This window comes from Electrona antarctica (genome assembly GCF_951216825.1).
Source record: "Electrona antarctica genome assembly, chromosome: 17".
NCBI classification, from domain to species: Eukaryota; Metazoa; Chordata; class Actinopteri; order Myctophiformes; family Myctophidae; genus Electrona; species Electrona antarctica.
The window spans coordinates 40,775,348-40,788,729 of record NC_136798.1 but is presented as its reverse complement, the minus strand read 5'-3'; the positions used below and the strand labels follow the sequence as shown (position 1 = coordinate 40,788,729).

At 41.0% G+C, this 13,382-nt stretch overlaps 1 protein-coding gene and 1 long non-coding RNA gene across 2 annotated transcripts; one reads left to right on the top strand and one right to left on the bottom strand.

The window, feature by feature from the left end:
• Positions 1–588: 588 nt before the first annotated feature.
• LOC306941127 (high-affinity choline transporter 1-like) lies at positions 589–11,512 on the top strand (the record flags this gene model as incomplete). The annotated part of the gene is made up of 8 exons (XM_079526441.1): positions 589–772; positions 2,218–2,331; positions 4,816–4,971; positions 6,262–6,410; positions 6,772–6,921; positions 7,365–7,518; positions 9,253–9,470; positions 10,348–11,512. 8 exons carry the CDS (start codon positions 589–591, stop codon positions 10,909–10,911), a joined length of 1,689 nt encoding a protein of 562 aa, XP_079382567.1. The 3' UTR covers positions 10,912–11,512.
• Positions 2,448–3,837, bottom strand: LOC306941193. Its single transcript, XR_013792101.1, has 2 exons — positions 3,492–3,837; positions 2,448–2,913 (listed from the first exon to the last, which is right to left on the bottom strand). It is a non-coding gene; the product is annotated as an uncharacterized lncRNA (long non-coding RNA).
• Positions 11,513–13,382: the final 1,870 nt, after the last annotated feature.

Genomic DNA, 13,382 nt, shown 5'->3' with positions numbered 1-13,382 from the left:
GGGCGGGAACCCCTTTTGGTGTTTTACCCCCTCAGGCTGGGAACGCATTTTTGGGTTCTGTACAGTATGTACAGTATTCAAAAAATGTAAAAAATGTGATGCTGCTATATAAATATTTGAAGTTTTTCAGAAACCTTAGGTCAGGATTTAGAGGCGTTTTTAGAATCGGCCTCAGACCTAAATGGGTTAAGGTGCCGATACTGTGATAAAGCATATTTATTAGGCCTAGTAACATAAATCTGTTTTGATTAAAATTATTATTATTTTCCCCTTTTCTCAAATAAAAAAAACATAGTCACACTTTTCTTTTCATCACAATAACATTAATTTCACATTTAGTTATAAATTCACATTTAGTTACAAATAACCCTTTGTTACTAAGCAGCTGTTTTTTAGCAGAACACAAAAATGCAGAGACTTCCCCTTTAAATGTCTGTCAGACAGTAGTGCACATTAATTAATGTAAATTAACTAGAATACGCAGGGCCGTTCAGTGACTTACACGTTATGGATTCAATATCTTGCTCAAGGACATTTCAATATGTTAACACATCCTGTCTGCTTGCATTTGTGTGTTACAGTTTCACGATGGCTCTAAACATAGCTGGGTTGGTAGCAGTGTTGGTCTTCTATGCCTTGATCCTGGGGATGGGGGTCTGGGCTTCTAAGAAATCCAGGAGGGAGGAGAAGAAATGTGTGGGATCCAGAAGTGAAGTCACCATGATAGGAGGACGCAACATCAACATTTGGATTGGCATCTTCACAATGACAGGTGAGACAATATAATTTGTTTGACAATGCATATGGCATAATAAACCTTTTCATGTCAAGGACCCCAAATTGACGTGGACACGGATCCTCAATCCGAAAAGATGTGCCAGGGAAACGTTTCACAATTATTGAACCTCTTCACAATTGTTCATGACTTTTGCAAATGTTTCAAAATACAAGCCCAAAGATATCTGAAGAAACATAATTATCTGAAAAAGCAGTGGTATTGACTATACTGTATGCAGACCACGGCCATCTTGCCAGCAAGGTGCTAACTAGATGCAATTTCCCATTGACAGCCCATACATCCAAACAGAAAAGTCCCACAGTATCCGATTGTATGAAACAATGTCAAACTCAACAACATTGCATCTGTATGAAACGCTTGAATTATCCTCTATTTGTTTGTTTCATAAATTTGAAGTTGGTGGGGCAAAACAGTTCTCGAGTTACGTGCATTACACCCCCCCGCACGCGCGACATGAGACATTTTCTATTAGGCAGTGATATTCACCATAATGTGCAGGAAAATAACCATCTTTGTAATTTGTTCAGCGGACAGTATATTGTTTTGTGTTTCTGGAGATGATGTCATATTTAAAAATACAATCGTAGCAAGCCCCAAAATCCTATTCTTCTACTTACCCCTAATGTGTCAGGATACTCCATGACAAATGTCAGACTACCATGTCGATTTACATTATGTAATTTTAGGGAATTAATATTTGCCTTTACACAATTTCACCAGAGCCATATACCAAAAAGGGGGTTTTGAGGTAGGTGGGACATTTTTAACATAGCTCATCATTTTCAGCACATTTTGTCCAATTAGAAAACACTGATTAGAACAGGGGTTCTCAACCCGTGGGTCGCGACCCCTCGAGGGGTCGCCAAATTATTTTGGGGGGTCCCCAAATGAATTTACCAACTGAATGGCTGTAAAGTGGAAATGAAGAGTTTACATATAGTACACATAGTACATGCATACACCTTCCCTAATGATTATGGTTTCAGTATTTATTTATGGTGTATTGTCTCTATTATTAAGGTTATTGTAGCAGTCAATTTATATTGGGGGTCGGGAGGGGGCGGGGCGGGGGTCCCGAGACGTTGCCAAAGCATTTTTGGGGGTCCCCGGCCAAAAAGGTTGAGAACCCCTGGATTAGAAGTATATTCCCGGGGGGTGCACAATAACCCCCTCCAGCTACTAGAGTAGTTGATAGTGGTTAAGTCTTCACTGTGGGTTTTCTGCAGTAAATCTTTAAGTATTAAGAGCTTGTGGCTAATACATTATTTGGAAAACAGGTTCTGCACATGCAATGCAAGGTTTCTTTCCCACAGCAACAATTTGTAGGCCTACTGTGTGTAAGACGTTTGTCAATCTATTCTATGTGCTACTATGTGTGACTGTGTTAACTCTGTTAACTGCTTTATCTTCACCTTCAGCCACCTGGGTTGGAGGATCCTACATCATGGGTACTGCCGAGGCCGTCTCCACTCCCTCCCGTGGCTTCATCTGGGCCCTAGGGCCCCCTTCATATATCCTGAACTTCCTCATAGGTAATCTTTCTGTAGCACCCCTACTCAGGGATAATAGAGGTTAGCCAACTTATAGTTGTATTACTAGATTCTATGCAGTATGGGTGAAAGACAGACTTCTGTACTTTGACACAGAACAGCTGCTGGCAATTTATTACATAAACGTACAACAAAACAAACATGCACAGTACGGTCTTTCAAATACCCCCCAAAAAATAATAAAATGGAGCTTTTTGGTTGGAAAAATCTAAACTGGACTAAACTAAAAAAATGACCTTTTGAAATTGACCTTTTGAATTGTCCTTCAAAAATATGAGTTCTACCCGGGTAGTGAATCAAAAACACTTGAGTGTTGAGTTGAGTGTTCTTTAAGAATCCTGAGAGAATCCTTGAATCCTGATTCTATTTCAGTTTAATACTTGTGACTCTGGTGTGATCGTGAATCGGTCAGTCGGTCAGTCACTCTGCAGAATCAGAACCAATGCAGCTGGCCACACTGCATCCAAACGCTCCCTCTGCAGACTGTTGCTCACTGGGACAAGCTCGCCATCATACTCAGCATGGTTTGAAACCAGAGTTCCACCAGGATCACAAAAAAACAATCTGCACATAGACAGTACAGAATATAGAATCAATTACAACACTTCCATATGGTACCATATAAACTTTTTTTTATCAATTAAATCAAATCAGTTACTCATTTTACTCATGGATATGAAAACTGTTCAGACTTAAACAGCAGTATTAATTGACAAAACCAAATTAAAACAGCTTCACCTTTTCCAAACATTATTTAAATTAATGAATTAAAGCACATCCATTAAAGGATTTGTATCTTTTGTATCTTTGTTTAGCCTAAATTATGAACGATCACATTTTAAAGCACATGAAATAAAATTATTATTTGTACTGCATCAAATGAACACATGAAATGTACTGTCTCCCTTTTTAGCAGCATGGCATGAGGCTGAACACAGTAACTTAAAACAAAACCTCTGTTTGACAAAAATAAATAAATATAAAGTTATCCAAATGGAACATGTACACGTTTCACAACATCACATTACTCCAATTGTTTTTTGTATGGTATCTATTAACACCTTGTGTTCTCTAACAAAATCCACTCCACACACATTAGCAAAATAGCTTCCTCCATGTGGCAACCAAACACACAAACTTACTGGAGTTCTCAGCAATATAAGAACATGGTAAAACTCCACAGGAACTGGCTCTCACAAGCAGCACTTGGTTAGCTTAGCTTGCATAACTACTTTTCTGCAACTCTGGTGGAGATTTGACATGAAATGTAGCTTATTTCTTTGTTTATCAAAACGAGCAGGAGCTTTCTCTCTGTCAGCTTCACTCTAGGGTGGATAGAGACTGAACCGGGGATTTGGGCACCAACATTTCGTGCCCAGAATGCAGAAGTGCAAACGCACTCAACGTTAAAGCCCAGCTGCACAGGGTTTCCTCGTCATAACTCCACAGGTCCGCCTGCAGTCCCTCCTCTTACCACAAGGGCCGAGTGCTTCAATGTTGGAGAGCCTCACTATGGCCTTGGGTCGATCAATGAAGACTGAATGGAGTGAAAAACGCAGATGCCCTCTACTGGTCAACATGTGAATTGGTGTTGAACATACAGGCTAACCCTCTAGTGACAGTAACATGCATTTCAGAGAATTAGTGACACCATATTCCATATGCATATGGGTTACATTTCCAATATTTTTTCACCGATATTGACCGATATATTTTCACCGATATTGACTGATATTTCACCAGTATTGACCGATATTGACGCAATAATTAATAATATAATGTGACATAATGGCTTTGAAAATTAAATCAAAAAAGTTTATCAATGAGCTCAATATAATAATGTCATAATATATCGGCAGTGTCCCTGAACGCGTTCAATGAACGATTGTTCACGAACCAGTTCATATTTTGGGGGAACGTGACCTGAACGTACTTGAATGTTATTATGAACTCGTTCATTCTGGGCGTGTGTGAACAGGATCTCTCATAGTTTACTTCGGTCAAGACTGTGTGCCAGATTTCCATCTAAACAGGCCTTAAAGGGGCATTCCACTCATTTTCAACATTTTACTATGTCATTAAAACGCTTTGTGTGCCCTTTCAACATTTTCAAAATAGTGACCCAGGGTGCCCAATGTTATTTTTGACATTTTATTTATTTTTTATATGAAAAAAATATATATGTTTTTTTTTCTTTCTTTTTTTTAAAGCGTCCACAGACGTCCTGGGCACCACATAGCGGTAATCCCCAGGACGTCTTGGGCACAAAATGTGTTTTAATATACTGTACCTTAGAGCTGTTTCCATTCTGTGTTTCCTAGAACTGGAGGTCTGAAAAAAATCCTTAACATGGTGAAACACATCTTGATGACATCATCAAGACGTGATTCACCATGTTAATGATTTTTTTCAGACCTCCAGTAATTGGTTGTGAACCCGTGGTCTATGCATGTTGTGTCCCAACAGGAGGCTTGTTCTTCGCTAAACAAATGAGGTCGAAGCGCTACGTGACGATGATGGATCCATTTCAGCAACGCTATGGCAACGCATTCACCACAGCCCTTCTGCTTATCAGTCTGCTCAGTGACCTTCTGTGGGTGGGCAGCACCTTGGTTGCCTTGGGTCAGTCACACTTCAGTCATACTAATAGTGACACCATATTTAGTGACACCATATTCCATATGCATATGGGTTACATTTCCAATATTTTTTCACCGATATTTTATTACCGCTATGTTATTAAGAGATGTTCCAAATATATACCACAACAATGCATTCCCCAAATTGTGCAAACACTGGCACTCACTCATTTGGATTATTGTCCAATGGTATGGTCTAGTGCTGCAAAAAAGGACTTAGTGAAATTACAATTGGTCCAAAACAGAGCTGCACGTATTGCTCTGTGCTGTACAAAAAGAACAAACACCAACAGAATGCACGCCACTTTAGGATGGCCACTGATTGAGGACAGACTTCATATTTCCCTGCTGTCTTTTGTCAAAGGTATTATTACATCTGTCCTGTTTTGCAGGCTGAAGTTCAGCTCTGATGAACACACCTACAATACCAGACATTCAGCACAAGGTCTTTTTACGTTTCCCATCTCAAAAACAAATGCAATGCAACACACAGTAATATATAGAGCAATGAAAGAGCTGCATAGTCTTCCATCACAAATCAGACAGGCAACAAGTAAATCAGATTTTAAAAATAAGTTAAAGAAATATCTCATGTCACTTGCTTTTTGAGAATGGTCATTGAGCACTGTTTAAAATCTTTCATACTGTAACGGTAGGCTACTCAAACTGAAATTGTATATATATGCAATGTTATTAATCACTTGTTTTATATTTAGTTGTATTTTATTTTTTTAACTGTTTTTCTTACAGTCTTGTAAAATGTATTTCATATGACTGTATTGATTGTAATGTATTTTATGTGTGGACCCCAGGAAGAGTAGCTGCTACTAAGGTAGTAGCTAATGGGGATCCAAATAAACAAACAAATAGTTCTGTTTATCAGCCTACTCCGCACTTTCGCTACTTTTTTAATTTGTCATTTCAGTGCATCAATTCTATTTAAACTTTGTTTAGCTGTTAGTTCTGTTCATCGTTGCATCAGTCAGTGCTTTACTACCTATTTTACTAGGAGCAGAAACCAAAATTGAAACGTCATCATCTTTAATTGTTCCAAACTGAAATGTGGCATCTCCATTACTGGTTAAATAATGTTATATTTAACCAGTAATGGTAATATTTTACAATATCTAACAACTACTTGTATGTAATCTGCTATCATCGCTGAAAGATAGCAGATGGTTCACCGAGTATGACATGTGCATCATAGGGACCCTCAAAGGGTTCAATTGGCTTATAGACACATGTGCATTGTGTGTATTGTGTGTTTCTGCAGGTGGGACAGTCAGTGTGATTCTTGATCTTCATTCGTCCTACGCCATCGTCCTGTCTGCAGGTGTTGCCATCACCTACACACTGCTGGGAGGCCTGTACTCAGTGGCCTACACCGATGTCATCCAGCTGTCGATCATGTTCATCAGTCTGGTGAGAGCAGACATGAATGGTTCAGGGCCCAGGGTGGCATATAGCTGAATGGGTAGATTGCCTGGCTGGGAAGCAGAGGATCTCGGGGTTGATTCCCGGCCATGGCAATACCCAAGTTGAGGTGCCCTGAGTATTGCACTTGGATCTCCTATTTTCCCAATTTTTATATTTTTGAACATGTTGATTTTTCTTGTGTGGCAAGTTTTGGTACATTTTAATACTCATTGGAAAGTGGTTAATGCAACCCCCCCCCCCCCCCCCCCCCCCCATCCCTGATAGTATTATCACTTCTTCACTGGCGGTGAATATAATTGTTTTTGTTGACTTATTTTCTTGTGCTGTTGTATCTTGCCTTTCCCAGTGGATGTGTGTTCCCTTTGTAATTCTCAACCCATTATCATCATCTTCATCATCTAATGTGACTCTCACACCTGTAAACTCACCACCACCCTGGCTGGGGGAGCTCAAGACGGAGGATGTTGGAAAATGGATCGATGAATTCCTCTTATTGGTTAGTTGGTGTTGCCAAATCCTATTCATACAATGCATATATGTGTTTACATACTGTCAGGCAGAAACCTTCAGTGTCCATATTTCATCTTCTTATAGGACTTAGGACAGTCCGCCCAGGGACACCATTCATTGGAACACAGGTTATTTTTTCCATTAGTCCTAAAAATAATAGTTACAAGCTACAGCTACGCACGCGCACACACACACACACACACACAGACAAACAAACACGTTCAAATGAAGAGCAGCTGGCGCCGCTAAACATTTTTTTTAACAATGGCAGCTATGAAGTTGCCATCCTAATATTTTGATCCCCTCACAATATAGGCTATAGCAATACGTGTGTGTGTGTGTGTGTGTGTGTGTGTGTGTGTGTGTGTGTGTGTGTGTGTGTGTGTGTGTGTGTGTGTGTGTGTGTGTGTGTGTGTGTGCGCGTTGCAGGCCCTCGGAGGACTGGCCTACCAGGCATTCTATCAGAGGGTCCTCTCTGCTGCATCACCTGCTCAGGCCCAAATCACGTGCTTTGCATCATCGATCATCTCCGTCATCTTGGGCATTCCCTCAGTCATTATAGGAGCAGTGGCTGTTTCTGCAGGTACTTCACAAACACACACACTTTGCGCACGCTGTTAAAGCTGCAATCCACAACTTTAGTCCTGCCCATATGGATCGGACCCCGAACTCCGAAATTCTACCGATGTGTTCGAAGACAAAGTGCCTGGGTCTAAATTTGTGTTCAGCCGTTTCGGTGGGAAGGTATTAGCTGTTGCCAGACTTACCAGAGAGCCACGGACGTTTTCTCTGTCGGCCAGCTTCTTTTCCGGGTTTTTGACAGCCGCGGGGGCAAGCGTTTCCGGGAATCTGGCCGTCGCGGCCTTCAGCCGCGTGGGTGGAGCTTCTTTTCTATCCACCAGCTGTCTAAAAACCCGGAAAAGACGCTGGCCGTCGGCTCAGGTCTGGAAACGCTGATTGCGTCTCCTGTGTGTGTGCTTCACTTCCTTCAGCCAGTGTTGCCTTGTCTGCTTATTATAAGCGACCTTTGGTTTGTTTTGTGGCTTGAAAATAAATTATTGGTAGTAGCTGGTTGTGTTTTTTGGACTTGTTTCTAAAGTGTAGGTCTACAGCTTGCTTATTTGGGCTTGCTTCCTAATGTTGTTTAAAGCAGTGGTTCCCATTCCTTCACGTGAAGGAACCCCAGGAACCCCCAGATTGTACAATGTAGTTGTCCACGTACATCCATCTGAAAATATGTTGGCCATTTTAAAAAAATATTCAAAATATGTCAATTTATTCTCAATATTATTTTTTAAATAACAGATGTACAACCTCACAATGTGTCACTGTGAGCTTGTAGATCTGCTAGTTTCATTTGTGCTTGTTTTCATAGACCTGGCCACTTGTTTCTCTTGTCAAATCTGGCAACGCAGCAAGAGGAAGAGGACGTTATGCACACACAACATGCAAAGATTTAATTATGGGGTATAGGAAAAAGGTCTATTGACCAATTATTTGTTTACAAACATTGGGACTGGGCGCACGGGTGACTGTTTCATGTAATCAATTCCCAGCAGATCTCCAAACCTGTTGTTTTGGGGAGCGCTGGTTTCAGTCCATTCAACCTCCTCTTGTGTGTTGGCTAGTGAGATGCACCCTTAGAGGAGACATTTATACTTCAAAGCGCAACAGTATTGCACACAGAGAACAGCTGATATACAAGCTCACATAGCATCGCAGATGCGACTGTTGTGAGCGTAGAGGTCTGCGTGCGCGACACCATCGTGGGGCCAAGCTGACGATGGTGTCGCACACACAGACAAGCATAAATTATACTTGATGGGCTGCAGGTGCACGCTCCGCTGCCAAGATCATGAGCGCACCTCCCGTTCTTATGACAGTGACTGGAGGTGTGGTTTTGAGGACAACTGATTTGAATTGCTATTATTGTTCAAACACAACAGAAACCAAGGATTATATATTTCAAGGACGAAAGATCACAATACAAATCCTAATCATTCTTCCTCGTGAGTACAGTTAGAACTTTTCCATTGCATCTTATGAGAGGCATGGTTCTTGTGCTGCTGGTATGTGCGCGCATGCTGTTGCTTATCAGTGTGACTTTGTCTGTTAAGGCGTCTAGGGTAAATGAAATCATATTTGATGTTGCCACTAGTCACCATAAGGTGTCGCCAAACTACCAAAGATAATATCTTACACATGTTGCCATCTTGCTGCTGAAACATTTGTAATTGGGCTGCCCTCTGCTGGTCCACTGACAAAAAACATGTTCAAGTTCATCTCATCACATTGGATGTCTGATTCCCCCTCTCAGACTGGAACCAGACAGACTATGGTCTTCCACCTCCGTTTGAGCGCGGGGAGGCAGGGAATGTGCTTCCACTGGTCCTGCAAAACTTCGCCCCGTCCTGGGTGTCGGTGTTGGGCATCGGGGCATTGGCTGCAGCCGTCATGTCCTCCATGGACTCTGCCCTGCTTTCTTCTGCATCCATGTTCACTCAGAATATCTACAAGAGTTACCTCAGGAAACAGGTTGGAAACTTTGCTGTATGTGTACTATAACTATATGTAACTATGTGTCTGTGCATGTGTACACATACTTGTGTTTATGTCTTCATACAGCAGACAGCTGTATGAAAATAAATGCTAAAGCGTTGTTGTGTCTAGGCACAGATGGACCTGTAGGGCTTTCAGCAACGCAAAAGAGGTTTTTGTGTGATTGCAAAAGAGGTGCTCTATTAAAGGTATATTCAGTGATTTGACTTAATTCAAATATCACTTATTTTTTCTTTTTTTCTGGATAATCCTCCCTACTATAGAGTGTGCTGACCATATAAGGAGTTCCTCCCTGTCCCCAGTGAGCCACTGGGGTCAAAAAACCCTAGTTTCAGTTTTGGTGGCGGGTGGCAAAACCTTCATCCAATCAGGATGAGAGGGGCCTTCCTCCAATCATGATCGAGTGGGTGCACATGCTGTTGGCCTGTTGCACTCCCCCCCCCACTGTAGAGCGTGCATGTGCACATTTTGTTACCGGGGCGGACCGGGTGGTTTTCCAAATCACCCAAATCACTGAATGCTCCTTTAAAGCTGCAATCCATATAATTATTTTGTGAGTAAAACATAGTGACTTAGTGAAGGGCTAATTGTGCTGACGTCTGGACACGCCAGTTTCATCAAGTGATGTGACATGACCTGCACAAATATTTTCATTCTCATTCACAACGCATTGTGAGCTTGTAGATTTGCTATTTTCGGCATGTGACACCATCATACGATGGGGCATACATTCAGTATTAGGCCCGAGAAAGAGATCAGATGGCCAACAATGATCTCTATCGTGAAATACTTAGATTTAATGATGCATCTATGTCGCCATTCTGTAATAACGAGTCTTTTCCTCTCTCTCAAGGCATCAGAGAGGGAGTGTGCATGGGCGATCCGGCTAAGTGTGCTGTCAGTGGGCTTGGCTGGCACCGGCCTGGCCTTCTCTGGGGAAGGCGTCCTGGCGTTCTGGATTATCAGTTCAGACCTGCTGTACTGCACAGTCTTCCCGCAGATCATCTGTGTCCTGCATTGTCCCTTCGCTAACGGATACGGTGCGACCACTGGCTTCGTCCTGGGGACCTTTCTCAGATTTCTGAGCGGGGAGCCTGCACTCCACATCCCCCCTGTCCTGATGTTTCCCGGTTGGAGGGAGGATGAGTTAACAGGGGACATCCACCAGTATTTTCCCTTCAGGTCTTTGATAACGTTGCTAACCGTGCTCATCATTCCCTCTGCCTCCTTGCTGGCACGTCTGGTGTTCACTCGCCACATGCTGCCTCCTTCCTGGGACGTCTTTGGTGTCTTGAAGGAGACTGGGGATGCTGTAAAGAGTGTAAGTGGAGTGGGGAGAGCAGAAGTAATCTTACCTGCTGCTACTGAGTCTGAGACTACTGAGAAACTGCTGGTTACCTCCACCTCCAGCTGCTAGGAGATTGATAGCCCAACCTAGACTACTAGACCACAGATTACCGATGTGACCAATGTTGAAACCATGTATGATGATGATGCATGATGATAAGAGCACCCCTCACTTCACACAAGTGCAATTTGTATGTCCAACATGGGTACAACATGTGTTATTTATTGACAGCTTTTGCTGAGGCAATGAAATGCGGTCAATGCTGTTCAACCCAATATTAAGGTGAATTATACAAAGGTAACCGCTACTGAACCTAGTTAGATGTGTACTCAACTCTTGTTCTGTGTCATCGGGGTAGGATAGGCGATAGGGCGTGCAACAAGAGCTTGCTGCAGCTGGCATTCTTGTTTTCTTATTGCTTCATTCATTGGCCCCTGTTCTCGCTGCTTGCAGCTATATTTATTCATCCATTCATTCATTTTAAATTCATTCATCCATTAATTTTAACAGTGCTTGCCTAACGAGCCCACAATAATAGCACATTTAAATCAAACGTTTGAAAAACTGGTGGTGATATTGGTGATAGTCATATCGCCTAGCCATAATGTACATTCTTGTCTCTACTCTTTAATGTACCATATATGTTTTGTAATAATAATAAAATTCTATAAAGTAACTAAAGTTGTCAAATAATTATAGTGGAGTAAAAGTGTAATACTTGTCTCTGAGATGTAGTGGAGTAGAAGTCAAAGTACCTCAAAATTGTACTTAAGTACAGTACTTGAGTAAATGTACTTAATTACTTTTTGTAATGCTACTTTCCACCACAGCACAAAAGTAAGGTAGTCTATGATATGTTGTGATTAACTGTGTCAAAGTTCAGCGAGTTTATGATGTTCCTCATTGAAAGTACAGTCAATAATCATAAATCATGTCATGCCCCAGAGAAGTGTAAACACAATTATACCACAGGTCGTTTCGAGGAAGCAATCTGATTGGTTGAAACAGCCTTCTAGCCTTGGGTTAAACCAGCACCATTCACCACCTAATCAAAACAAAGAATTCAGCTGCTCTGTTTTCCCAGAGCGCTAGCAAACTCGGTGGCTAGGCTAGCTAGTTTCTTGGGACATTTGTGGACGTAGTGACGACATCTATCATTAAAAAAATATATACTTTCAGCGATTGTCTTAGTTTTAAGGGTAACTGTTGTATAATTGCAATATTACACGAGAGGGTGTGGGTTAACGTGATTATTGCCACTTCAGTGATGCTTGCGGAACTCGACTTCGTCTCGTTCCTCACCGCATCCCTGTCGTGGCAATAATCACGTTAACCCACACCCTCTCGTGTAATATTGCTTAATTATTTTGTATTATTATCCTGAGGACGGTACAGCACACAGTTAATAGTACTAGGAGAATGCATGACAGATTAGTACCTTAAGTAGGCCTATATTTAGATGCCAAAGTATTTGTACTTTCATGCAAGATGTGTTTTTCTTTTTTTTGTAATTTTCATCCCACAATGTTGCAACCCATTTTTTTCTACGCTATAGTTTTTGGTAGAGGTTTGGGCTGTGTAACTCCAAATGTGGACAAGAAATAAAAAACAATTGCTCCAGTGATTAGAAATTGATAATTCAAGATTTGCTCCTCATTGACTTAAATTGTACACTGAAAAAGCTCTCAAAGTCACTCTTTTAGTACGTAAACAAACAAACACAAACAAAGTTCATTCAGACAATAGAACATCACCAAAACCCATACTGTTTTTTTTTTTTTTTTTTTTAAACGTTAACTTCCTGTTGATTTTACAATTTGATGATCTACGGATTAGTTTGGTGATTAGTAAATGGTGAGAAATAGAGGGGGACTAGTCCCTCATTTTAAATATGATTCCGAATAAAAAACAAGAATGTTAAATGAATCAATGTTTGTGCTGTGTGCATGTGGATATGCCTCAAATACAAATACACAGCCTGTATGAAGTCTGATGTAAGACCAAATCAATGTCAGATCTCATGTTTAGTAGGATAGAATATAATTCAACTGTTGGTCAACTGAGTACCAATTGTGTCCAGAGTATCTACAGATCTGTGATCTCATCTTGATTTCTTTAAGAAAACATTTGTAAGAAATACAAATCATTCAACTTCATTTATTTTATTTTATCCCGCAATATTGTGTAATAACCCATTTTTCACCAGGTGCCATGCAGTTGCCTGGGCGCTAATTTCCTTTACTTTATTGGAGGGGAGATGATAGTGGAGACAACTCCTTCATACAGGTAACTGTCCCTGTGCAGTCCATTAGGCTACTGATCCTCTCCACACAAGCAAGATGTCCGTGCAAAAATGAAGTTGTTTCATCGACTTCATCAGCAACTGTTTAAGGTGAGACACTACAGGTGAATAGGGTAAAACAAAAAGTTAACTAATAGCTATCACAATGAAACTTCTCCAGTTGATTACTTACATTAAGACTAAGACTTTTTATATTATAAGTCTTCTGAAATGATATGTTTAAATAGGCAAATTCGGC